Here is a 27848-nt window from a genome sequence, read left to right on the forward strand (position 1 = left end):
TCCAATAAACATAAATGTGAAGGTGCTACATGCTAAATTCTAATGTATAAATATAATCACTACTCAAAGGTAAGCAAAGGGAACAAAAAATAGTACACATAATAAATTATTACACAAAACATTAAACATTTATAGGTTTATGTGTAGGCATTAAGATCCTTTATAAAACCAGCAAACATTTGGCACTAACCATATGCTAGGTACTTTCTTAGTGTTTTAATCCTTACAATAGTCTGTAATGTAGGAATAGATTTTTATCTTCATTATACAGATGAAGAAACTGATGGATGAGAACCCAAAAAATAAACGACACAGCTGTTTAAGATTTTTAAAAATGAGGCTCAAAGAGATAGTGTCAAAGTAGATTAATCCACTGACTTATCAAATGAAAAAAGTGAATTAAAAGAATGAATTTATTTCTTGAAAATTAAGTCACTTATTTCAAAGGTTTCCTATGTGAATAACTTAATTTAAAAATACATATTCTTAAAAGTTTGATTTGTTCCTAATCCTAACCTGTTCCCCCAGCTCTGGTCTCAGTTTTGACTCCATGATATTTTTTTTGGTGGGAGGGCGGGGGAAATCCATCTCAAATTAGCAGGGAGAGGAATAAAACACAATTAAAATATTAAATACAGGTTGTGATAAGCTTCTGTATCTAATTAACTTTCTTGAGAGGAAAAAAATTCTACTACCCAAAGCAATGGTACCTTAGGTATATTTGTAAGTGAAACAAAGAAAACATAACTTATTCACACAAGCAGCACAAATAAAAGGCCAGTAACAGAGCCAGGAAGTAACTCTACATTTCCATGAATGGTCACACATTCTTAATTTTTATGTCTAATTTCATTATACAACCTATCACATCCAGTAAGAAGTCAAGTTTATAAACTGAACAGCTGCATAAGATAGCAATAGCCTTAAAATAAGATATTGCTTTTAAGAAACCATATAAATCCCTTAACACTAAAACTTTAGCCTGTTACCATATACACATATAAAACAACACACAAATAGAACAGTGCTATAATTTATGACTTAAGGAAATACAAAGTTTGTAAAAGACACCTTCCAAAATAGAACACTACTTAAATGAGACCACTGTTATTTTTATCTAAGGAAATATATTAATTTACTTAAAGATTGTATAAACTTTACTCTTTGTGGTACGGGATATAAAACCAGACATATATAATCCTTTCCATCTTAAATAAACTTATCTACATGCTTCCAAACTAGGAAAACAAATGGAAAATATTTTGTGAATGTATCTGAAAGTATTCGAGGAACATGATTTCCATAAATTTGGTCACAAACATTTAAATCAGTTATTCAAAATAAAATATCTAGGATAAAACTGAGTTAAACAAACAAACAAAAAAAAAACCTGATAAACAAAAAGAAGAACACAATGCTAAAAGCAAAATTATCTTTTTCATTCATTTGCATGTTGTTTGAACATGTTACACTATATTAGTTATGATAGTATTCCTTCTTTGTACTTATTCCTTGTCCAGTATGCTTCGAGAAAGCACTCTAAAGTGAATTCAACATTAAAACATGAAGTGTAAAACATACCGCAATCTTCCATCTTGGGCAGCTGCTCCCCCTGTGATAATTTTGGTAATGAAAATACTTGAGTCATCTCCAATGTGTGGGTTGTCTGTACCACCTGCAATGCTGAAACCAAGCCCTGAATTTCCCTGGGGAGAGGAAAAAAAGTCAAGATAATAAGAATTACTTTTTATTGGTAAGCTCCTGCCATTGTAGGACCTAGAAACTGTACATTTCTGTACAACACAGAAATGTATATATGTGAGTAATATGAAGATTCTAAATTAAATAGACAATAATTAACTAAGATCTTTCAGAGGCATTACTGCTTAATAGGTGAGGTTGAAGAAAATGTACTAGCACTCTCTTTAAAATATGTGCCATTTGTCCTTTGATTAGTCATCCATCTGCAGAGGTATTGCTAGAAGTTTCTTTCTTTTAGACTACAACTCATCCAAGTTTGGTAGGGCAAATCTCTCCTAAGAAACAAACACTGAAGTGATCTTTCCACTACCATTACTTCTGAGTGGATTAAATCAATATATTATATTTCAGCCTTTAAAAAAGGACTGGAGTGGTACTTTTCTTCGGCTAGCTTTATCATGAGTTTATTTTAAAATGATGAAACTGGAGCTGCTAAGTAACAGCTGCCTTCAATCCTTGACATGTTAACCAATAAACCTGACTATCAAAATATATTTTTTAATACTAAAAACCCATCTTGAGAACTTAAACAATGGTGAGCTTTCTTGATAAGCAAAGTTAAGTCTTGACAAAGCAGCTCTATTTTTTTGTTTGCTTTACAAATTGAAGAAATGAAATTTCTGAATAGTATTTCTTCACAGAGGCTTCTAATGGTTTAAAGAGTCTTTAAGGACAAATGATCCAAGAAATATTTATCTTTCAAGAATGTTCTAATTCTAGCTTTCAAGTAATTCAAGTAAATGAATATATCTGAACCTATTACTTCACTGTTAAATAGCTTAAATAACTAGACCACCATTGTTTGTCTTAAAATTCTAATTTAACTTAAAAATACTTTTTTCAGTCTAAATTCTTTAAAGAGTTACTACAACCTCAATAACAGTACTAACAGACTGTGGAAAGATTACCTAGTTATTCAGGTACTCAGTCTTCAAACAGGAAAAAATACAATATTTGAGTCGTGACTAAACTTAAGGAATTTAGAAGGCTTTGGGAAAGGATCAAGGAAGAATAAATTAAAAGATAGGTAAAATTATAAAACACCATATTAAAATATGGAAAATACATTAATATTGTGCTTACTTGGATGTAACTCAGACATCCACTTAAGTAGGTGAGCTGAATTTAAGTTGCAGACAATAAAGATGACTCCCAGATCTATATTTCCCTCAGAGTCTATTCTGGCTTCAAACATAAACATATTTAATTATCTAAGATATTAGTTTTAAATATGCAGATATTCAATTACTTAAGCAATTTACTTGTGTAAACACTTTATTTCCCCAACTGCTGACCAGTCCAGGGTGCATTACTAAAATGCAAATTAAATTGAACACAAAATTTCCCCTCCAATGCTGGAGATTGAGCTCAAGGCTTCATACATGGCAGGCAGTCACAATGCCTCAAAGTGCAGATTTAACATCTCTAAGTGCAGAAAATGTATAAAATATTATTTATCTGAATTGCATCCTTAAGTTATTTCCTCATTGAAGGAATACATAAGTTTTTGAACTTGCATTAGAACTCATTCATTAGATTATAACTATTATTTGGAAAGAAAACTGATGCAATGGTAGTTACCAGCATGCTACTTACTTAAAATGAATAATAATAATTTTAACAAAAGCAAAATTTTAAAACAATTTGATAAACTAGTTATCAGAGTCTGAAAAGACATAACAAAATGGAAAGTGTTTTCCTGGATGGGACCTTGAAAAAGAAAAACAAAAATTAAGAGACTATGAATAAGTATAGACTTTAGTTAACAACAATGCATAAATACGGGTTCATTAGTTGAAACAAATGTACTTTAACAATGTAAGATATTAACAATAGGGGAAGCTGAGTCCAGAAAAAATGGAAAATCTCTGTATTATCTCTACAACTTGTCTGTATATCTAAAACTATTTTAAAACAGAAAAATTATTTTAAAAAGGGATATTAAAAGAAAAGAAACATGTTCTGAAAATGCTATGATTAATTTTATGATCTGTGAACTTACAAAAGAAAACATTACATTTTCCTGTTTTTGAAAGACTATTTCCCTTGGATTCTACATGATTGAGCAGTGTATTTAAAAGTTTCTTAAAACAATAGATTAAGGAAATTAATAGTTTTTACCCTTTCAAGTGTGATTTCTTCATATTCATAATCTGCATCAGTGCCATTAACCTAATGGGGGAAAAGAGAAGCAGCTCAGAAATTCAAAAGTGAAAAATCTGAAATGGCAAGATAAGTTTTGCATGATTTATTAATGAAAACCTGTTAAATGTGACAATAAACAAATAATATAGATTCATCTCAATAATTTGAGGGAGGATTTTCAAGGAATGGAGGAGTATAAATGTGCCTGAATCAACATTCATGGTATCATAACTTTCACGACAGGAAGATACATTCAACTTTACTATTATTAAACTCTTCAGTCTTTGGCCTTGATCCACATATTTAATTGCTGCCAATACTTTCTAATTTGAATAATTTATCTTTTCTGAAAACCATTACCTACTTCTCCATTCTCTGCCAATGAATGCCATCTACCAAGTGCTTACATTAGTCTTCTCCATTGTCCAAATCATCCTGTTTTAAACAGATGGATCTTTATAATGCTCAGGCTAATAACACATTTCCTCTAAATAAATATGCTTTCAGAAGCTCCCTTTCTAGAAATATTCAAACTTCACAGCTTGGTAATCAAGGCTTTGCATGAACTGACCCCAATCTACCACTTACCTTCAACCCTAAACGTAGCCCACTCTCTTCATGCTCCTCACATAACATCTAATTTGAAGTCTTGGTCTTCCCAATACACATCCTACAATTTCCCACCTCCATATCTAAACTTATGCTTAGCTCTGCCACAAATTTCACTTATACATTTCATATCCAATTCAAATTCACCATCGAAGATCTTGCTCATCTACTATTCCCCCATCAACTTCATTCCCTATTCTCTCCTGAAAGAACTAACTTCTATAAAGAGGAAGCCAGATTAACCCAGACACGAATACTTGATTTAAAATTTCTACCAATACCAGGTTAGGCAAAATCAAATGAAAGTGATAAATTACATTTCTGAAGATGTCTTATATCTTCCATCCTACATACTCTTTGCAATGACTAAATCATCCCATCATCAAGAGTAAGGTTTATTTTCCCTTCCCTCAGATTTAGGCAAGCCCTGTGACTACTTTTGAAAAAATAAATGTGGCCCAAATGATGATGTGAGATTGTCATATGATACATTGTAGTAATTGCCTAGGTCTTGGCATGGGTTTCTTAGAACCCAACATCTAATATGTAAGGAAATTCAAGCAACCTATAAGAAACGAAGGACCTTGGTCGAAAAGCTCCAGTTACACTTGTAATTAGTAGCCAGCCCTAACTGCCAGCCATGTGAATGAGGTTATTTTTGATCTTCCAGTCTTTTCCAGTGCCCCACTCAAAACTATGTAGGGGAAAATAAATAAATAAATAAATAAACCTATGTAGAGAAGATGAACTATCTAGTTAACTCAGAAAATCATGAGAAATAATGAACTGTGGTTCTTTTAAACTACCAGGTTCTTAGGTGGTTTGTTATGCAAGGAATAGAGGAGTGATTATGATACCAAATAATCAAATTCAACAGAAATAATGAAACCTATGCAAGCCACTTTGCTTTCTTCATTGTACTACAGTGAAGGAACCCTAATGGTCTAATAGAAGGGACTGGAAGCTTTTCTTGAAGGCTATTAAAATCCATCTCTACTATCATTTTGGGTTCTTAATTCTTGTGTTTCTCATGAAGTTAAACTCGATTACTTCCCTGTTTCAACTTTCTTCTCACCTAAAGACATTCAACTCTAAGATAGTGGAATCAGATGAATGTCATTACCCTAGGTACACGTATGACTGCACATATGGTGTGATTCTACATCATGTACATCCAGAGAAATGAAAAGTTATGTTCCGTGTGTACAAAGAATCAAAATACATTCTGCTGTCATGTATAATTAATTAGAACAAATTTTTAAAAAAGCAACAAAAAAGACATTCTTCTCTTATAGAGTATACATTATAAAAGCATTTATATAATTTCTAATATATCATCAGTATGCATCTGAGGTTATGGGAGGACATATCTGTACATATCCTGTCAACATGAGTGGAAGTTCTTTTTGTATAAGTCAAAAAAATTATATTCAGCTATACTCTCTTTATTGTTTCTTTAGGCTTGGGGGAAAAAAAACCACTGTGAGTCAAAAAATCCCTGATTCATTTATGTGCACTCTTTTCTGTTTTTAAAAACATATTAATATTTATAAATATTCCTCAGTACAGGGTTTTGGTCAAATCTCACAATTGCCACATTGGGCTTTATTTATGTTTATTTCTAAATAGTCTGAAATTTTGTTTTGGAAAAGATATCCATTTGAGTACACTTATAAAGCCCATCAGTATTAACATGTAACATTTTGATATTGAGAGCTCATGATTTCTACTTTAAAGAATTTGAGATTTTTTTCACCATTCGTCTCCGTACAAGGTCAGTGTTTAGTAAACGTCCCTGGTGCTTAATTTAATGCTAACTTATAATGATATAGGATTCCAAGGAACATGGAGTGATTCTAAAAAGGTGAAAAGTGAGAAGGCTTTTACTTTTTACTAGGACTCCTAGTAACCTATTTCTTGATACTCAATTCTTCAAACTGCATGCTAATTTCAAGGATAAAGACATTTAATAATATTAAACACATCCACACTGGGATACTAAGGATCAAGAATAGTACATTACTATAAGCTTAGCTTTCTTTTTTATTTTTTTGGTGCTGGGAACACTTCATATCCATTCTCTTAGCAAATTTCAAAGCCTAGAATACATCATTATTAACTCTAGTTGCCACAATGTATAAAAGCTCCCCAGACCTTATTCCTTCAATATACCTGAAGTTTTATTTTATTTAATTAATTTACCTTTTGTGGTACTGGGATTGAATCCAGGGCACTCTACCACTGAGTTATATCCATAGCCCTTTTTAGTTTCTATTTTGAGACAAGATCTTGCTAAGTTGCTGAAGCTGGCCTCAAATTTACAATCCTCCTACATCAGCCACCTGAGTTGCTGGGATTACATGTGTGTACCACAGTGCACCAATTAACTGAAAATTTATATCCTCTAACCAACATCTCTCCAATCCCTTGTCCCTAGTAACTGCCATTCTATTCTATATGAATTTTACTTTTTCAGATTCCACATATAAATGAGATGATATAGTATTTGTCTTTTCTATGCCTGGCTTATTTTACTTGGCAAAAAGTCCTCCAGGTCTAATGCCATTATAATAAATGAAGACATTTCCCTTTTTTCCTAAGGCTAAATAGTACTACTACTCTATGTATATATTACATTTTCTCTATCTACTTGTCCCCTGACAGACTCTTAGGTCATTTCAACACCTTGGCTATTGTGAATAATACCACAGGGAACATGGAAGTGCAGAAATTTTTTGATATCATAATGATATGTCCTTTGATTATATACCCAAAATGGGATTGCTGGCAATCTGTTCTAACTTTAATTTTTTTGAGACTCCTTTGAACTGTTTTCCATATGGCTGTTATTAATTTACAATCGTAACACTGTACAAAGTTTCCCTTTTCTCTGTAGTCTTACCAATACCTGCTATCTCGTCTTTCGATAATAGCCACCAAAATAGGTATTAAATGATATCTCATTGTAGTTTTAATTTGCATTTCCCTGATGATTAGTGATATTGGGAATTTTTCATTTATCTGTTGGTCATTTCTGTGTCTTTCTTTGAGAAATTAAACCATAATTTTTGTTAACATTTTTGCTTTGTATAAATATGAAAAAAAGCAACTGAAACACTGCTTCATTTACTATGGTAATTATAGGTATAGTATATTGTAGCAGATATCGTAAGTAAAATGTATTAGTAAAAATAATGCTGTGATCTTTGTATATATGTTAAAAACAGAACAGGAAGGTAGAATTATTTAAAAGTAAGGAGGAAATGGAACTTACATAAGTTGGTGTTTCCAAGCTGTCTGTGTTAACTAGTACCGGAGGAGGATTTGCCTTTAAAGAAAATATTGCAAATGTATTAGTTTAATAAGAAAATAAAAACATTTCATATATTATTCACAAATGTTAAAACCATATGAAAGACTTACGATTTCTTAAGTTATAATTTTATGATTTCTCTATATAATGAATAGTTTCCAACACCAAGTAGAGAAAAAAAATCACATATATACAGTTATATAAGATTTGCTTTTTAAAAATACATTGCTGTTTCTGCTAAAATGGACCTAATTTTAAGAATTGCAAAGAAGCCCATCACAGCCTTCTCATAAAATCCATGAATACTCTTTAGTGTAATCAAAAGAATTTTTCTGTAAAAATCCAAGGTTTCTATTTCCAATGATCTCATGGAGATTCCAATCATTTTCCTATCCAGAAAAAAATTCTTCCCCACATTATATTTAAAAATGACAGAGCAGGAGGGGGAGACTTGTCATAGAAACAAATCAGTCATAAACTTAGGAAAGTTTGAAATTTTCAAATGTCAAATTTCAAACCATTCTCAATGTAAAAGCTCCTGGCTATTTTTGGTTGAAATTACTGACTTCTATTCTAGACCACTCGTGGAATAATAAAGGTTTGTCACAGCACAAAACATCAAGTAGAAAAATAAACAATAAAATGAAAAAAGTTTGGTTTTCTGGCTAAGTTAGAAGTCATTTTTATTTGGATGATACTAAAGAATATAATTTATCAAATATATCAAATGAAAAGAAGTACCAGAAAACTAATAGAATCTCCTTCAAAATTATTTCTTCTGCATAGTATAAAAGAATTAAGTCAATTAAGTTGAACAACATTGTCACAGAATAAAATGACTATCTTTTAAACAAACTTTAGGAGTTATATTTATAAACATTAATAATTCTCTAATTAACTAAAGAATTGTATGAAAGAATACTATAGTACAAAATAACAGTTTTCTTCCCAAATGCATAGGCTTTTTTTAAAAAAGGTGAAGATTCAGAATTCAAATGATACAATATTTTCGGCATAGTACTAGATCTGAATGATCACATGATAAAATACTTAAAGAAAACACAATTTCAACATCAAATAATTACACACTATGTATTCAGGCTACATAAAGTGGCATTTAAGAATGAGGAATTAATATTTTGTCATATATACAAACAGAACATTAACCACTATATATTCAACCCTACCATTAAATAGTCAACCTTTGAATGATTCAGTGAAAATCAAATTTAATGAACAAAATATCTACTTTTAACATTGCTACTTAAGCAAGACTACTGAATGTATAGGCATTTAAGATTTTATGAATATTTGAAATGATCCATTTTCCAGGGGCAAAATATACTTACTTAAATTGACAATTTTTACTTTATTTAAAAAGCTTTATGATGCAACTTTACTATAGTCTACTTAAGCTATTATAGAAGAAGACAACAAAAAGAACAAGTTATGTTAAAGTTACTGTTGTAGTTGAGTGATAGATATATATATGGTGTTCACTGTATCATGTTCTTGATATCTGAGAGTTTTTGAAATTTTGTATAACAAAAAAGTAAAGCAAAACCATACTGAGTCAAATACACAACTTGAAAGAGGTTAAGAACTAAGGCAGTTGTGAAATATTATGAGTTAGAATTGGTATTCTGATAAAAATAGCTAAGACTGTGTTAGTAAATGAGGAATAAAATATCAATCTTGGAATCAACTATAACTTTACCTACTAATTTTAAATTTTTAACTTCATATATTACAAACTATAGAAGTGGTATCTGATAGAATAACATTCCATTCCTCTCCATACTGGTGGAAGTAGGAACAGGAAGAAAAGGGGTAGCAAAATTTTGGGTCTGGGAGGTAAATTACAATGTCCTAGCATCAAATTAAAGCAATGCTAGCAACAAAAGTAAAAGACAGGATGCTTGAAGGAATGTAAGCAGAAAAGTTGGCTACAGAAAATATAGACTTGTAGGTAGCTGAAGTAAAAGGCAAGAAAACAGTAGCTAATCATCTTGAGAATCTTAACAAGGACAGTAAGTAGCACAACATGTAACATATAAACTATGCTAACCAGGAAATCGAACAACAACAAAAAGATCTGAGAAGAATCTATGTGAAAGTTATTTCAAATGAAGATGCTGGGTGTGGTGGCGCATACTATAATCCCAGCTACTTGAATGACTGAGGCAGGAGGATCACAAGTTTGAGGCAAGCCTAGACAATTTAGTGAGACCCTGTCTTGAAATAAATTAAAATGGGCTGGGGATGTAGCTCAGTGGTAGAGCACTTGTTTAGCAACCCTGAGGCTCTGGGTTTGATTCCCAGTATCATAAGGGAATGGTGAGAATCAAATGAAGAAAAAGCACTTACTGAATCTCACCTTTCTCTACTTCACTGACTTTGGATTACAATAAACCAAAATAGTTACCAAATTTATTTTCTCCATCTGTAAAGACATACCAACATCTGTCTTCAGCCAAAAGTACTGTGTGAGGTTCCAAGAAGTCATATAAAGGAAGTATGCTGTAAACCGCAGGAAGCTATAAGTGATTATCTATTATTATTTACTAATAATAATACACAGCACTGTGATGTTTCAATTTGGACCATAAAGTTAGAGACTGGGGAGAGGTGTAGTAAAAAGGCAAAGATAATCCAGTTGAAGGAACTAACAAGTCCTAAGGAATTTGACCCAAGGATCAGTAATAACACTTAAATTTAATCTTGCTCATCCAACTTTTACTATTCTATTCTATTGCATTAACAAAGGATCTTATAGTGATTACTGTTATAACATATCAAAACACTCTTACAAAATTTCAGAGGGCAAAAAATGTTTTTAAAAATGTATTAAAATAATTCTAAGAACCAGTTATTTAAAAATAGGCAAAAATTAACAGTTTAGAAAATATTCTTTTACAAGGTACATTCTATTTCTCCTTCTAAGCATTTATTAAAGTTTCATTGTATTTATTTGTTTAATTTTTCTCTCCTTCCCAAACAAGTGTTTTTCAAATGTAGACCTCACAAACCCCAGAGATAAATCTTGGATTTTAATTTGAAAGATACTATCACTGAGTTGATCACTGTAGGTTAAAGTGAACATAAAAAATAAATGGGGGGACTGGGGTCATGGCTCAGTGGTAATGAGCTTGCCTAGAACATGTGAGGCCCTGGGTTCAATCCTCAGCACCACCTAAAAATAAATAGAGGTATTGTGTCCAACTATAACTAAACAATAAAATATTTTTTAAAAATAAATGGGGTAGATTCTAGGAAGATGGCAAAGTAAGAAGCACAGTAAATCTCTTTCTACCTAGACAACAAATCCAGTGACATAATCTGTCTGAGTATCTAGAAATGCTGGATTCTCTTCAAGGATCACAACTTCCAAATGAAGGCCTGGACAGTTAATTTTGTCACTTGCAGCTTTAGCATAGTAGTAGCTATCCATCTGCCTTCCCTCAGTCCTGTGGCAGGCAGCTAGCTGTGTAGTTTTCATAAAACTGTTTATACATAGCTTGCAAGAGTCATGTTAGGCAAAAAAGATCCTGTCCACCAAATACCAGAGATCTGTGCTCTTAACTGCTGACTGTCTCTTCTGATCACAGGGGTATAGACAAAGAGGCAATGGCCACTGCTTTTGCCCCTCTCTCTATTATTGTAAGCCCCCCCTCAAATCTGCCTGAATTGACTTCCATGGGTCTCATTCTCTGTGTGTTATTCAGCTTTCCATTGTTGTAACAAAATACCTGACATAAACAATATAAAAGAAGAAAAGGTTTACTCTGATTCACAGTTTCAGTTATTGTTGCTTGGCCTTATCATTTAGGGCTTTTGGGAAGCACAAAGAGAGTGAGAAAGACAGGGAGAGGGGGAGAGAGAAGGAATGACAGAGAGATTGGGAATAAGTCATATCCTTCAAGGACATGCCCCAGTGATCTACCTTCTTCAACTAGGCTCCACCTCCTTGAGTTCCTACCACCTTCCAATAGCCTCATAAACTGGGAATTAAGCGTTTGATACATGAGCCTTTGGGGCACATTCTAGATCCACAGGATAATACCCTGCTTTCATTTAAAAAAAATCTTTTTGACCTTTCACAACAAAGACTAGGACATTAGTTATGGCATATATAGGGGAAACTGGAAAATCACCACAGGCCTGGGAATATGCAGGCTCAGAAAATACTTGAGAAGACCTCAAGTTTACAACTCTGGTTGACTCTTGGCAGCTAACAATAAACAAACAAACAAACAATAGCTAACAAAATCTTGGAGGAGAATTCGATTTCCAAAGTTATTACATATCAAATTCAAATTTGAAGTTTGCTAGACAAAAAATTGCAAGGCATACAAAGAAACAGAAATGTATATATGGTCCATTCAAAAGAAAACCAATAAACCAACCCAACTGCCTCTGAAAAAGACCTGATAGCAGACCTACTAAACAAAGCCTTTAAAACAACTGCTTTAAAGGTCCTCAAATACCTAGCCATGAAAAAGGTCAAGAAAATGATATATCAACAAAAATGGAAGTATGAACGATGAGCAAAGAAAGGAAAAAAAAGGTTACTGAAGCGTGAACGTGTTATCTGTGGGATACCAGAAAGAACACACATATTGTGGAATACTAAGGAGAAGTGAGAAAGGAGCAAAGAGAATATTTGAAGAAATAAGAAAAAATTTCCCAAAGTTGGTGAAAGATATGAATATAAACATCCAAAACGGTCAAGGAACTCTCACAAGTAAGATGAAGTCAAAGATATCCACACTGAGACACATTATAACTGTCAAAGGTCAAAAACAAAGGAGGCTTTTCAAAGCATCAAGATAAGTTACTTGTCATACAAGAGAGTCTCAAAAAGATTATTAGCAGATTCTCATCAGAAACTTTAAATGCCAGAAGGTGGTGAGTGAACACATTCAAAGGCTGAGCAAACAAACAAAAATTACCTTGTAAACTTTATTCAGCAAAATAGTCCTTTTAGAAGTGAGAAAGAAACTAAGACATTCCCAGATAAACAAAAGATGAGGGAGTTCATTATCATTAAATCTCTCCTGAATGAAGTGTTAAAGGTAGTCCTATAGGTTGAAATGAAAGGACACTAATAGCCTGAAGGTAGTTAGTTGTATAAAATATTTTAAAAATAATTTTATATGACTAAAATAAAGCTTCATAATATGGAATTTCCCACTTGTGGCATCATGTTGGTGGCCCCAAATTTTTGAAATTTTCAATTAATTTAGATCTTTTATTTTCAGTTGGAATATGGGCCAGGGCTTGATTTGAAAGTTATTATTAGTAAATAATTGAAGTCAGTATCACGAAGTAACTAAAGTAAGCTAGTAGTCTAAAAGTTAATATTATTATAGTAAACTACAACAATTATTTTAACTTTGGTTTGTAAATACACACTTTGTCTTCGGCATATTTGAGAGTAAAATAAAAATTATTACTTTATGTTTCTGAATATACAATATATATAAAGATACAATTTTGTGGGCTGGGGCTGTAACTCAGTGGCAGAGTACTTGCCTAGCATATGTAAGGCACCAGGTTCGACCTTAGCACTGCATAAGAAAATAAATAAATAAAGCAAGGGCATGCTGTTCATCTACAACTATCAAAAAAAAAAAAAAGATACAATTTTATGACACAAATAACTAAAAGGGTAGGGATAGAGCTGTTAAAAGAGAGGAGTACTTAAATGTTATTAAAGCTAAATTTACATATATTCATATTCTGAGTGTTTTAAGATATTAAATGTAATCCCATGGCAATGACAAAGAAGTAGAGGCACAAAGAAATTGAGAAAGTTAAATATTTTACTACAAAAATCAACTAAATGCCAAAGAAAAAAATAATGCAAGAAATGGGGCACAAACTAAGTTATAAGGTATATAAAAAATGACAAAAGTCCTTTCTTCCTAGCAATTACTTTAAATGAATTGTATTCTTCAATCAAAAGACAAGACCAGGAGGCAGATGGATTAAAAAAAAAGAATGACTCAATTACATGCTATCTGTAACTGACTCACCTTAGATTCAAAGATACAAATATGTTGAAAGTAAAGGACAGAAAGATATTCCATGTAAACAGTAAATCAAAAAGAGCAAAAGTGGCTATACTCAAAGTAAACTACAAATAAAAAGATTATAAGATTAAGATTATAGATGAATAAAAGCTTCAATTCAGAAGTATGTAACAATTATGAACATCTGTGTACCTAGTAACCATCCATAACAACATGAGAAACAAAAATTGAAGAAACAAAAGGAAGAAAGAGTTCAAAAATAATAGTTGGAGACTTGAGTACCACTACCCCATTGTCCATAATTGACAGAAGAACTAGAAAAAAGATAATTAAGGAAAGAGTAGAAATGAATATGACACAATGAACCAAGTAGATCTAACAGACATATACAGAAAACTCTAACATCAACAGGATATTTATTCTTCTCAAGTGTACATGGGACAATTTCTAAGTGAGACCATAGCCAGCAAAATGAGTCCCAAAAGAATTAAAAGACAGATATATAAAGTATATTCTCTGACCACGATAGGATGAAGTCAATAACAGAACAAAAATGGGAAAATTTACAAATTTGTTGGAATTAATTAACATACTCTTAAATAATCAGTGGATCAAAGAAGAAATCACAAGTTAGATAATATCTATAGATGAATGAAAACAAAAAGACAATATACCAAAACTTACAAGACACAGTGAAAATAGTACTAAAAAGGAAATGTGTAGCTATAAACAATGTGCTAAAGATCAAAACCAAAATAACAACCTAACACTACAACTTAAGGAACTAGAAAAAATAGGACAAGCTATACATAAAACTAGCTACAGACCAGGCATGGTGGTGCACACTTGTAATCTCAGTGGCTTGGGACGCTGAGGCAGGAGGATTTTGAGTTCAAAGTCAGCCTCAGCAACTTCATAAGGCCCTAAGCAACTCAGCAAGTCCCTGTCTCTAAATAAAATATACAAGGGCTGGGGATTTGGCTCAGAGGTTAAGTGCCCTGGAGGTTCAATCCCTGCTACAAAAAAAAAAAAAAAAAAGGCTAGCTACATAAAGAAGGAAATAAGATGAGAACAAAAATAAAATAGAGAACAGAAAAATTAAAGAGAGCTGGGCACAGTGGCACAGATCTGTAATCCCAGCAATTTGGGAAGCTGACAAAGGAGGGTCACAAGTTTGAGAACATCCTCGGCAACTCAGGGAGGCCCTCAGCAACTTAGAGAGACCCTGTCTCAAACTATAAAAATAAAAGGGTTGAGGCTGTAGTCAGTGGTAAAGTGCCCCCAGGTTAAATCCCTAGTAACCAGGAAAAATAAATAAATATATAAAAATACACAGAAAATTAAAAAGGCCCTTTTTGGCTCCTTGAAAAGATCAACAAAATTAACAAATCCTTAGCTGTCTGAACCTAGGAAGAATATTTCTACTAAAATTGAAATAGAGATATTAACTACTAATTTTAGAGAAGTAAAATGGATTATAAAAGGACTATGAACAAGCAAATGTATGTCAACATATTAGATAAGCTAAACGAGAGAGAATTCCTACAAATGCAAAAACCTATCAAGACTAAATCATGAAGAAAAGAATATTAGGACAGATCTATAACTGAATATAATTAAAATCTTATGACAATGAATGGGAATCTAGCTTAGTAAAACACTCACCTAGCATGTTGGAAGCCCTGGGCTTTATCCCCAGAACCGCCCTCCTACACCCCTGGGGGAAAAAATAGAAAAATTTTCTCACAGAGAAAGATCATAGACAAGATACCTTCACTGGTGAATTTTATCAAGCACTTAAAGAATTAACATTAGTCCTTCTCAAGCTTTCCAAAAAAATAGAGGAGAAAAGACTATATTCATACTCATTTTATGAGCCCAGCATTACCCCGATGCCAAAGAAACAAGTACAATCTAGAAACCTAGAAACAACAAGAAACTATAGGCCAATATCCTAAAAACACTAATGCAAAATCCTTAACTACAGACCCACATCTTTATGAACACTATGCAAAAATCCTTAACAAAATACTAGCAAACAGCACTATATTAAGAGGAATATACATCATAATCAAGTGGTATTTTATTCCTGGCATACAAGGATGGTTCATAAAAATAATCAGTGCAATATACCACAATAGACTGAAAAGAAAAAAAAACCACATATTATCTTAATTGATGCAAAAAGCATCTGACAAAACACTCTTTCAAGATGAAATACTTATTAACTAGAAATAATTTAAAAGTCATATACTTCATGATAAAAGCCATGTTTTGCATGAATATACCTCCCACATCAAGTATCACACTCAATGGTGAAAGACTAAGAGCTTTTCCTCTAGATTAAGAACAAGGCAAAATGATTGTACTAGAGTATTCAACATAACACTACTTGTTTAGTTGAAATTGTAGTCAGAGCAATAAGGAAGAAAATATGACATTTAAATCGGAAAGGAGGAAGTAAAATTATCTCTGTTCACAGCTGATAATCCATAAAAACATTCCAGAAAAAACTGTTAAGACTAATTAATGAATTCAGCAAAGTACCAAGATACAAAGTCTACATACAAAAATTAGTTACAATTCTGTTAACAATAAACAATCTAAAAAGGAAATTAAGAAAACCATTTGATTTGCAATTTCTTGATTTTAAAATTTACTATAGAGTTGTAATAAGCAAAATAAGAGAGTACTGGTATAAAGACAGACATATAGACTGTGGAAGAGAAAAGAATCCAGAAATAAAAATCATGGACAAAAATTAATCTAAAATCAATCTATAATATACATGTAAGATCTAAAAATATGAAATTCTTAGGAGAAAAGAGGATAAAAGCTTCAAAACATTGGGTTTGGCAATGATTTCCTTTGTTTGACACAAAGGCACAGCAACAAAAGAAAAAGTAGAGAAATTTGATTTTGTGAAAAAATTTTAAATTTGTGTAGCAAAGACACTGTCAACTAATCAAGAGGCAATCACAGAATAGAAAAGAAAATTTGCAAATTATCTCTGGCAAGAGAATGATATCCAGAACATACAGAGAACTCCTAAAACTCAACAACAAAAAAATAAATAACTCAATTTAAAATCTGGGAAATAAATTGTTCAGATATTATTCCCAAGAAGATATGCAAATGGGCAATAAGCACATGAAATATGTTTAACATTACTAATCATTCCGGAAATTAAATCAAAACAATAATGAGATGCCACCTCAGACCCACAAGGCTGGCACTGTCAAGAAAACAAAAGCAACAAGTGTTGGTGAGTATGTGGGAAAATAGGAGCCCTTAGGCATTGTGCTGGGAATGTCAAATGGTATAACCACAGAAAACAGCATGATGGTTCCTTAAAAAAAGAAATGCCACATGATCAAGCAATTTTACCTCTAGGTACAAACTACAAAGAATTGAAACCAGTGTCTAGAATAGAGATTTTTACATTCAGTTCACAGCAGCATTATTTACCATACCTAAAACGTGGAGAGAATCCAGATGTCTTTGAAGTATGGATGGATATGGAACATGGTGTTATGAATTAGAACTAGAAAGTCCCCCCAAAAGCTCATGTGTTAGGTAATGCAGCAAAGTTCAGATGTGAAAAGATTAGATTCTGAGAGCCTATAACCTTGTCAATGATTAACCCATTTTACAGATTAATAATTTTTTTAAGTATTTATTTTTTAGTTTTAGGTGGACACAATATCTTTATTTTATTTTTATGTGGTGCTGAGAATTAAACCCAGTGCCTCACGCATGCTAGGCGAGTATGCTATCACTTGAGCCACATCCCCAGCCTCAGATTAATAATTTTAATGTGTTAAAATTATTACTGTGTGGTAACCACAGGCAGGTGAGGCATGACTAGAGGAAGCAAGTCACTGGGGGCATGTTCTTAGGGACTATATCTTGTCTCTGGCTCTTCAAGCTTTCTCTGTTTCCTGGTCACCATGAATGACTAGTTTTCCTCTGCCACACACTCTGTCATGAGGTTCTGCCTCAACTCAAGCCTAGATCAATGGACTCTACCAACCATGGACCAAACCTCTTAATCTGTGAGCCCAAATATACTTTTCCTCCTTTAAGTTGTTCTTGTCTGGTATTTTACAGCAACAAAAAACTGACCACCACATTTTGGGTATATATGTATCAGTTGTGTAATACATGCAGTATTATTCAGCCTTTGAAAACAAGAGTTGGGCACAGAGGTGCATATCTGTAATTCCACTGGCCCAAGAGGCTGAGGCAGGTGGATCATCAATTCAAAGTCAGCCTCAGCAACTTGGCAAAAGTCTGTCTCAAAAAGAAAAAAAAAAAAAAAAAAAAAGAAGAGAGGGGCTGGGGATGTGGTTCTGTGGTTAAGCTCCCTGGGGTTCAATCCTTGGTAACAAAACAAAAACAAAAAGAAAAGAAAAAATTCTGCCAGGTGTAGTGGCATACACTTGTAATCTCAGTGACTTTGAGGCTAAGGAAGCAGGATTGCAAGTTCAAGGTCAGACTCAACAACTTAGGCTCTCAGTAATTTAGCAAAAATAAAAGGAGTTGGGGATATATCTCAGCATTAGAGTTCCCCCAGGTTCAAGCCAAGTAATAAAAACAAAACAAAACAAAACAAAAAAAAGAAAACAAAGGGGGAGGATTCTGACATTTACTAAAACATGGATGAACTTTAGGGACATAATGTTAAGTGAAACAAATCAGCTCTAAAAGACAAACATTATATGATTCCACTTATATGAGATACTTCAGAGTAGTCAAAATCAGAGAAACAGAGTGAATGCCAGTAGCTGGGGAAGGGAGAAATGGGGAATTACTATTTAATTAGTACTGAGTTTCAGTTTTGCAAGCGTTCTAGAGATAAATGAATAGCGATGAGTGTACAATTATGAATGTATTAATATAACTACATTTTATGTCCTATAAATTTTTCAACAATAAATTTTTAGTAAAAATATGTGACTTCAATCTTAGGAAAATGAATGAAACACAAACTGAAAGATATTCTACAAAATAAGTAGCTAGTTTTCTTCTTGCCATACTCATGATTGAAGACAGATTATGGGGTTACTCCAGATCAAAGGAGTGTAGTATCATGGAAATTAAATGCAGTGTGTGGTATTAGGCAGGCCAAAGGATCTATTTTGTGTATTTTTTCCTTAATAAAGAACATTATTGGGATAATCAGTAAAATGTATTTAAAGTCCATACGTTAGACAACACCATTGTATTAATGTTAATTTCCCAATTTAGCCCATTGTACTGTAATAATATTCTTGATTATTTAGTATCATAAAACATTAAAAAATACATAGGAAGAAAAATAAGAAAGCAGCTGTGGTAAGTACATATATTAACAACTGAGGAATTTGGGTATCTTTGTACAATTTTTGAACTGTATGTAACTATGAAATGATTTTAAAATAAACCAAAACAAACAGAAAACTCCAGAAAGCAAACAGAGTAAGAGCACTGCAGTCAAGCATTAATTTGCAATTTAAAAAAGGTTCACTCAGATAATCCAGATACATTTAAGATTATCCATGAAACAAAAATGTATCAGATCATGCTTTAGACAGTACTAATAGTGATCCAATAATTTAAGACCTAAAACTCAAACATTTTGTGAAATTTGAAGGGTCCAGGGGTAACAGGATGCACTTCCCTAGAAACACCTCTGATGTAATTACTTGCATATCACATGGGAGTTATCTGTTATCTAGTAAGCTCTTGGAGGACAATATTATATTCATTTTAGTATTTACAATACACCCCAATCTGCCAGGGATATGTTCTAAGATGTTCCACAGATATCTGAAACAATGAATAGTACTGCATCCTATAAAAACTCTTTTCCCTATATACACATACCTATGATACAGTTTAATTTATAAATTAACCACAAAAAAGATTAACAACAAATAATATATTGAAAAGTATGAACCCTATTCTGTAATAAGAGTTATTTAAAATTTAGGAGTTTTTATTTCTGGAATTTTTCATCTAATATTTTTTAACATAGTCAATTGAGAATAACTAAAACTGCTGCAAGCCAAGCCCTGGATAAGGAGGGACTACTGTATATGACTCAAATGGTTACACAAAATTAAAGGGAAACCAATCCACTCCAAAATACGTTTAAATATCAGAAAAGATCATCACACATTAAAGCATTTTCACCAAAGTCTCAATTACATGATAGCTCAATTTAATGATAGAAGTGACTAAGAATGAAAGCATCTATTTGTTTTTGTTTGTTTGTTTTTAAAGAATTTACTTTGGAGTAGAATTAAGCTTCTGAGTTTAAGAGACTGGTGTCAGAGAGGATGTAGTTATATTCCTAGCAGAAAGAACTAGTATATTACTACTATGTGCATTAATTTACACTTTGAATGTGGATCAGATTTTTCACACCAAAGATTATCAATACTTTACTTATTAGCATTAATCTCACTTTGGGTAATTCTGTTGGAAAGGCACTTAATGTCAATAAGCCATTCCTTGAAACTACATAGGCTCTAAAAATGAAAAATAATCAAGTTCTCTGACAGTTGGCTATTATTTTATTTTGAACTTACATATAAATTTATTAAAAATAAAATGTTTATTTTGGAGTAGTTTTACTTTTAGGAAAGTTATGAAGTTAGCACAGAGTTCTAACATACTCTAAATATATCATCAATTATTTTTAATTAATAAAAGTGAAGTATGTTATCTAATCAAATGAGAAAATGATGAATATTTCCAAAGAAGACAAACACATATTAGGAAACAAAGTGCTACATAAAATGATACATTCAGTACAAGATCAGAAATGCAATTTTTTTAATTATCTTTAGAAATTAAACAAGATTTTGCAAAGCAAAAATATTTTTAAAAAACTTTTAAAAGTTTTTAAAAATCTATTTTAAAATAGATTTACAAGTATAAAAGGCATGATAACAAATGTAAGGAGATTCAATATTATGAAGATATTTACAATATGTCCTATTTCATAAATACTACCTAATAAAATGCAAATGTTGAACCTATTTTATATTATTAAATCTCAAATATTTAATTGCCTGAAAATACCCACTGAAGCCCAAAGTAAATTACCATATCTATCAACAACAAAAAAGTTAAAACAGTTTTAAAAGAATACAAATAAACATCAAAAGCAAATGAAATTTTTATAAAGAAAAAATAAACTAATAAAAACCTGTGGTATGGTGGGTAGGATGACAGTATTCTCAGCAGGGACTGGCAGGACAGGGATCACAGGGACAGTGGGAGAAGAGGGAGAAACAGCTTCTGTTGGCTAAAAATCATCAATGACAAAAAATCAGGAAAAACACCAAAACAAAACAAAAAAAACATAACTGAAAGTTGTGCCACAAAGATAAATTGTAGTTTTCAGGAATAACTAAGTAGTAGGTAAAATATTAATATATTACTATAATTTAAATGAGAAAATGTTCTCCAGAAATTTTAGAAATAATTGTGTATCCATTATAATATCCAAGACTCTATAGTTAAAAGGAATGACTATTCTTTAGATGTTTAAATAAAAATAATAAAAGGTAATACTTACAATACTGCTCTTCCTCTAGAAGACACTTGTTTCATAGATTATAAAATTTTTTTCTAGCATTCAAAAAGTATTTGACTGCTTTCCTTTTTGCATTTAAAGAAACCAAAGTCATTTTATTAGCCCACCATGCAAACTATGAAAGCTTGTAAATACACAGACAAAAGATTCAAAGAATTTCAAAACAGAATGTATATATCTTTAAATAATCTATACAATTAACCTCTACTATCAAGAATAGTGATAAACTGCCTAAAATTATCTATAATAGTCATTAATTCAGCTAACATTCACTGACTGTATACAATGTGTCAGACAGTTTGGCCAAAAAAAAAAAAAATGAGGAAAAAAAAAAGAAAAAGGAGAATACTTTAGTGATATAATTTAAACAAACATGTTTTTTATATTTATGTTTCATAATTTATTTGGCTTGGTTCAATTATGTTTAGAGATATGACTCTAGAACATAAAAAGTGTTTTGTAACAAGGTATAATTACTGTAAGCTAAACTAATTCATAAACATTTACTATACAAAATTACATATGTAAGAAAAACACTAAAACCAAGTAGTTCAAGGACAGTATGAATTAACAAAGATTTAAAACATGAAGAAAAAAGTTGTGAAACTTGAAACTATGCTTATCCTCAATGATGAATACAAAATTGTAACAATAAATGTTTTTACCCATTAGTTGAGATTTATTAAAAATGCATGGTGCTGAGACAATTGGCTATCCATATGCAAAAGAATAAAGTTGAACCTCTACCTACCCCAAGTCATATATAAAAGTAACTCTAAATGGATCAACAATCCAAGTACAAAGTCTAAACTCATAAAACTCTTAGAAGAAAACATGGGATAAATAAACATGATCATGGGTTTGGGAATGGATTCTTAGATATGACACCAAAAGTATAACTGACAAAAGAAAAAAATCATTTAGACTTCATCATAATTAAAACCTTGAAAAGGAAATTACCAAGTAAGTGAAAAGAAAATCTACAGAAAGCTGGGCATGGTGATTTTGCACGCCAGTAATACCAGTGGCTCAGAAGGCTGAGGCAGGATGATTCCGAGTTCAAAGCCAATCTCAGCAAAAGCGAGTTGCTAAGCAACTCGAGGAATGTGGCTCAGTGGTCGAGTGCCCCTGAGTTCAATTCCTGGTACCCACTGCCCCCGCTCCCAATCTATAACATACTCTTAAATCATACATCTATTAAGGGTTTAATACTCAGAACATTCAAAGAATATATAAAGAACAACTCAATAAGAAAATAAATAACCCAATCAAAAAAATTGGGTTACAGTCTTGAACTGACATTTCTACAAAGAAGATACCTTTGTCCAATGATGTTTGGCTACAAATAAAAGGGAAAGATGCTTAAAATCATTAGTCATTGGAGAAATACAAATCAGGGTCATAATGATATACCTCTTCCCACCTACTGAGGAAGGCTATACTTAAAACAAAACACAACAAAATAACAAGTGGTGGCAAGAATGTGGACAAACTAGAACTCTTTCTGGTGGGTATGTAAAATGGTTCAGCCTCTGTGCAAAACATTTTGGTGGCTGTTCAAAACCCTCATTACAGAATTATCATATGACAGCAATTCTACTCCTAGCTATATACTCAAAAGAAATGAAAACAAAGGCTCAGTTATTTGTATGCCAATAGTTCATACAGCATTATTCGCTGTAGCTAAAAGGTGGAAACAAACCAAGGGATAAATAAAATGTGGTATATACATAAAATGAAATATTAGCCTTAAAAAGGAAGGAAATTCTGGCATGCTAGAATATGGACGAACCTTCAAGACATTATGTTAAGTTAAAAAGTCACAAAAAGACAAATACTATGATTGCACTTAATAATTTTATTTTTTTACCACAAAACATTACAAAAAAAACTTTTAAAATGCATGGAAATAGGTTCTTGCACCTGCTGTTAGATACACAAATTCACAAAAACTTTAGAAAAACCAATTTAGCAGTAAACAACTAGAGCCTTAAAAATGTCTAAACTCTGACTCAGTACCTCTGAAAATTTACCTTAAGGGAATAATTTAAAAAGCAAATAACTTTCAGTTATTCTCTTGAGCACTGTTTGTAATTGGGGAAGGAATACCTTAAATATCCAAAGATGTCTGCATGATTGAATAATGATAATTATGTAAGAATAAATATTATATAGCAATTAAAAATTATTTGTAAGAATAAATTTATAAGGTTATGGTTGTGGATCAATGGCAGAGCACTTGCTTTGCACATGTGAGGCACTGGGTTCAATCCTCAGGACCATATGAAAATAAATATATTAAAAAGAATTCAGAACCTATGATTTTAAAAAAGAATCTATTCATAAGTCATATGGAATATTGTTTATTACATAACACTAAGTAAAAGAAGGAAAATGAAACACATAAAAAAATGGAAAGAAATGTTTGAAAGTTAACCTCTGGGAGCAGGATTATAAGTGCAGACACTCTTCCCGCTTCTTCTTTAAACTGAATTCTATTTTTTTCAACTGTCAACAATAAATACATAAACAAATACATAGTAATGTTATAAATGCAGGGTGAGGGATAGAATCTGTACATATTAAGAGAAAACTATTATCTTTTACCATCACTTTCTCTAAAAAATAAGTGGAAATATATTTCATATTAGTTATTTTAAAAGGCATTACAACTCTCAGTGTTTTAGCATTAAAGAAGCTAAGGAGCCTATTCAACTCTTCACCACTGAAGTTCCTGATGCCAGGATTTCCTGTTTTAAAAAATTTCAACAGGCATAAATATTAGTTCTTACAGTAGATTAAAATTAAAATATAAAAGGATGATTTGAGGACAAGATTGAAAGGATGATATAATTCTGGGGAATTGCATAAGAAGATTCTAAACTGAAAATGTCAAATATAATACATGTATATTGCCGCAGTCCAGCTGCAGCAGAATAACCCGGGGGTGACAAACAACTTGTGTATGTTGATACAGCAGGAGTGGGAGCCTTTATTGTAGGACAACAGAGGTATTTATCCATTCCACACAGCTTATCTTAATTAGCATAAACTAGATACATCAGTCAACCAATAAGAAATCTCCACACTTAATGGCTCACTGGTGTTACTTCACAAACCACTCCCTCTGGCAATATGCCAGGCGCCATCCAGACTTGTTTACAGACTCTAACATTTGCCAGGCGCCACCCAGACTTGTTTACATACTCTAACAGTATATACAATATAAATACTGAGGCAACAATATATAATAACCAAGATACCACTAATCTCCCTGGTTCTTTCTCTCTCTCTAATGTTCCCATTATAAACCAGTTCCCAGTTTGGTATGATTAAATAATTCTGGAGACAGAGAGTGATGACATTTGTATAATGCTATGAATGTATTTAACACCACTGAATAATACATTTAAAAATGGTTAAAATGGTAATTTTATGTTATATACATTTTACCATAATTTTTTAAGAGTACATTATGAATAAAGCCTCTGGGGACTCTAATCACCATTTATACCCAGTTCCTTTTATGAAAATTGTTTTAAAATTCCATATTATAAAATTAAAATTACAAATTTAGATAACTGATTTTCTTTGCAACATTTATATGACCTTCTTACAATGATTTATGATAAAGCATGAAAGGATGGTTTTAAAAGAACTACTGATGGACCAACTGGATATATATCAATCTAATGAATATTGATCCCTAATTTGAACCATCCATAACATCAACTCATATTTTACTGACATAATTGAGAGAAGTAAACAAAATAAAGTTTCTAGAATACGATTTACTGTCATGACCTTGCTATAGGCAACAACTTATTGAACAGAAAAGTACACTTCTCAAGTAGGGTAAGGAGAACATCTGGGTGCTGGGAATAGGGAGGAGAAAGCAACCTGGTTTGGGGTGTTGAAGCCTGACCAGGGTGAAAGGATGGGTGTCCATGGGCAGAGTGGCAGCAGGCTAATGTGTGTTGTTGGGACTCAACTGAGGAGTCTCTATATGGCAATAACAGCAGCCAGGCATGAGATTTGGAGTCCTTAGTAGAGTAAAAGGGGATCTACTGGTGATAGAGCAGAGTAAGGAAGGTGTCCACTTAGGGCAGTGAGTGATGGAAAATGCTTACTATAGGGGATTTTAAACTATTAAATAAATATATATAGAATAATGGGAATAAGGTTCCTCATGTCAGAAAATGGGAGTTATAAATATGAAAAGGGAGAAAAGTAGGAAAAAACCTTCGGTGTTAGACTGAATTAGAGTTACTGGTATAACACATATCTTTCAATGTATACACATACAAAAATAAATTATGACATAAATGTGTGTATGAGTATATATATTTCCTACTGCCCACTGGGAAAAAAGGCAACACTTATCACCCCCAAAGCATGAACATATCTAGTACCCTGGTCTTTACTTCTAAATATCTGTTCTCCAGTAAAAAATAAAATAAAATAGGGCCCTTGGAGAAATGGCTGATTCTAGTGCTTGAGCCCAGCAAGTACAATATGAGTCGAGATATTTTGCTGTGTCAGAAAAAATGAAGTGTTCAAAGAATAATAGGGGTATCACAAAGGACTCTTCAGAAGTCAGTTGAGAGGCTGCCACTAGCCAGACTGGGATCAAAATAAATAATAACAACAGTGGCATATACCTCAATAATAGGAATCTAAGAGTTCATAAAAGCATTTCCTTATAACCAAATGCCAACTAAAAATTGTAGAAGAATGGAATTATAAAATAATCACTTGGCAACCACTGTTGTTATAGTTCTTTCAAGAAATATCAAAGGTAACATCACCAGTTCTGGGACAAACTGAAATCATATACCACCTGCTAGGATAACATGAGAGCACATAATCAATTCTGTGATACTACTTCTTTTTCTTTTCTTTTTTTTCTTTTGGTATTGGGGATTGAAATCAGAGGCACTCAACCACTGAGCCACATCCCCAGTCCTATTTTCTTATATTTTATTTAGAGACAATGTCTTACTGAGTTGCTTAATGCCTCACTGTTGCTAGGCTTGGTTTGAACTCATGATCTTCTCTGCCTCAGTCTCCCCAAGCCTCTGGTATTACAGGCCTGCATCACCGTGCCTGGCCTTCTATGATATTTCTATCAAAGATGCATCTAATCAGTAACATTACATAAACCCAAAGTAAGGAATACACAAGAAAATAAATGTCTATAGTCATAAAATGTCAATAATTAGTCTAAAGTTTTTAAAATTCAATTTTATTTTATTTTTACAAAAGGATTTATTGTTGAAATATATCTGTCCCCCTTAAGTTTCCTTGTGCCTCTTTATTATTTTTTTTAAATACCAAAAAAAGTGTAATTTTGAAATGTTTGAAAAATGTCACAAATTATTTCTTAGCAATGGTCTCCAGTCTTAAAAATAATATATTAGCTAATTTATAATTTGATATGAAAATAAGGCAGAGAAGGAACATGCTTATGTCAAATTTCAAGGCTGAGCACAGATAATTTTCTTTACTGGTAGTTGCTTTCAAACCCTTTATGATATACTATAATGCTTCAATTTTCTCTTTAACCCATCTTCTTTAGATAAGGATCCAGATACTATTTTTAAAAATCCCTAAAACAAACATATGCCATCTTAACCCATCCCACTCTCTCCAGGGCACTGAGCAAAGCACTCTGCAAAAGAACACATGCCCCTGCCTCTTCTTTAAGGCTGGCAAATACTTCAAAAGTAAATGACATGTCAACACACACAATTTCTAAGCCACAAATAATAAACTTCTGAGCATTACAGAGAATTGCAGAAGAACATTTGATTCACTTGAAACAAATACAGCTCTAAACAAATAATGTTAAATATGGTAATTACTCATATATATATAAATATATACATATTATATACATATATTTATATATATATATATATATATATATAAAACAAATACTGAGGCAGCAATATGCAATAATCATTATATACAGTAACCAAGATTCAGTAACCAGTATTACAGAAAAGTATTTTAAACTTGAAAATCTTATGTAATTAGTTATTAGACAATGACCACTGTGCCATCATCCTGTCCCACTCTGTTTGTATTACTTAATAAAATAAGCTCCAAAAGGTTTTTGTTGGTTTTTAAAATCATGACCATGTGACTAGCAACAGTCTTAGTTGTTTCTATCCATAGCAACACCATGGAATCATTAGCGTCTGAGTCTGCCTTCAGAGATTTGTTTCCATGACAACAAAGGTTATAATATTAACACTGTCTCAAGAAATATTGCAGAAAATTGTGTATTTCTATAAAATAATTGACTAGATCATACATATTTTAATAGTACCTTTTGAAAACCAGCATCAAATTGACAGTTATCTGAAAAATGTTTAAACTGATGAATTTTAAA

The 27848-nt window shown here is 32.1% G+C and overlaps 1 protein-coding gene across 24 annotated transcripts in view; it reads right to left on the minus strand.

Moving 5' to 3' along the window:
- The window catches only part of Dlg1 (discs large MAGUK scaffold protein 1), a 256035-nt gene that overhangs the window by 102470 nt on the left and 125717 nt on the right, over positions 1–27848 (minus strand). For 15 of the 24 annotated variants that reach the window (XM_078044002.1, XM_021720635.3, XM_040270431.2 and 12 more), the window contains 4 exons: positions 21062–21160; positions 7790–7843; positions 3883–3933; positions 1582–1706 (listed from right to left, as the gene is read on the minus strand). In XM_078044002.1, the coding sequence (XP_077900128.1) occupies positions 1582–1706; positions 3883–3933; positions 7790–7843; positions 21062–21160 (329 nt within the window). The remainder of the gene's footprint in view (positions 1–1581; positions 1707–3882; positions 3934–7789; positions 7844–21061; positions 21161–27848) is intronic. The other 9 variants (XM_040270432.2, XM_005340963.5, XM_021720639.3 and 6 more) reach the window with 1 other exon arrangement.

Source organism: Ictidomys tridecemlineatus, chromosome 3, assembly GCF_052094955.1.
Source record: "Ictidomys tridecemlineatus isolate mIctTri1 chromosome 3, mIctTri1.hap1, whole genome shotgun sequence".
NCBI classification, from domain to species: domain Eukaryota; kingdom Metazoa; phylum Chordata; class Mammalia; order Rodentia; family Sciuridae; genus Ictidomys; species Ictidomys tridecemlineatus.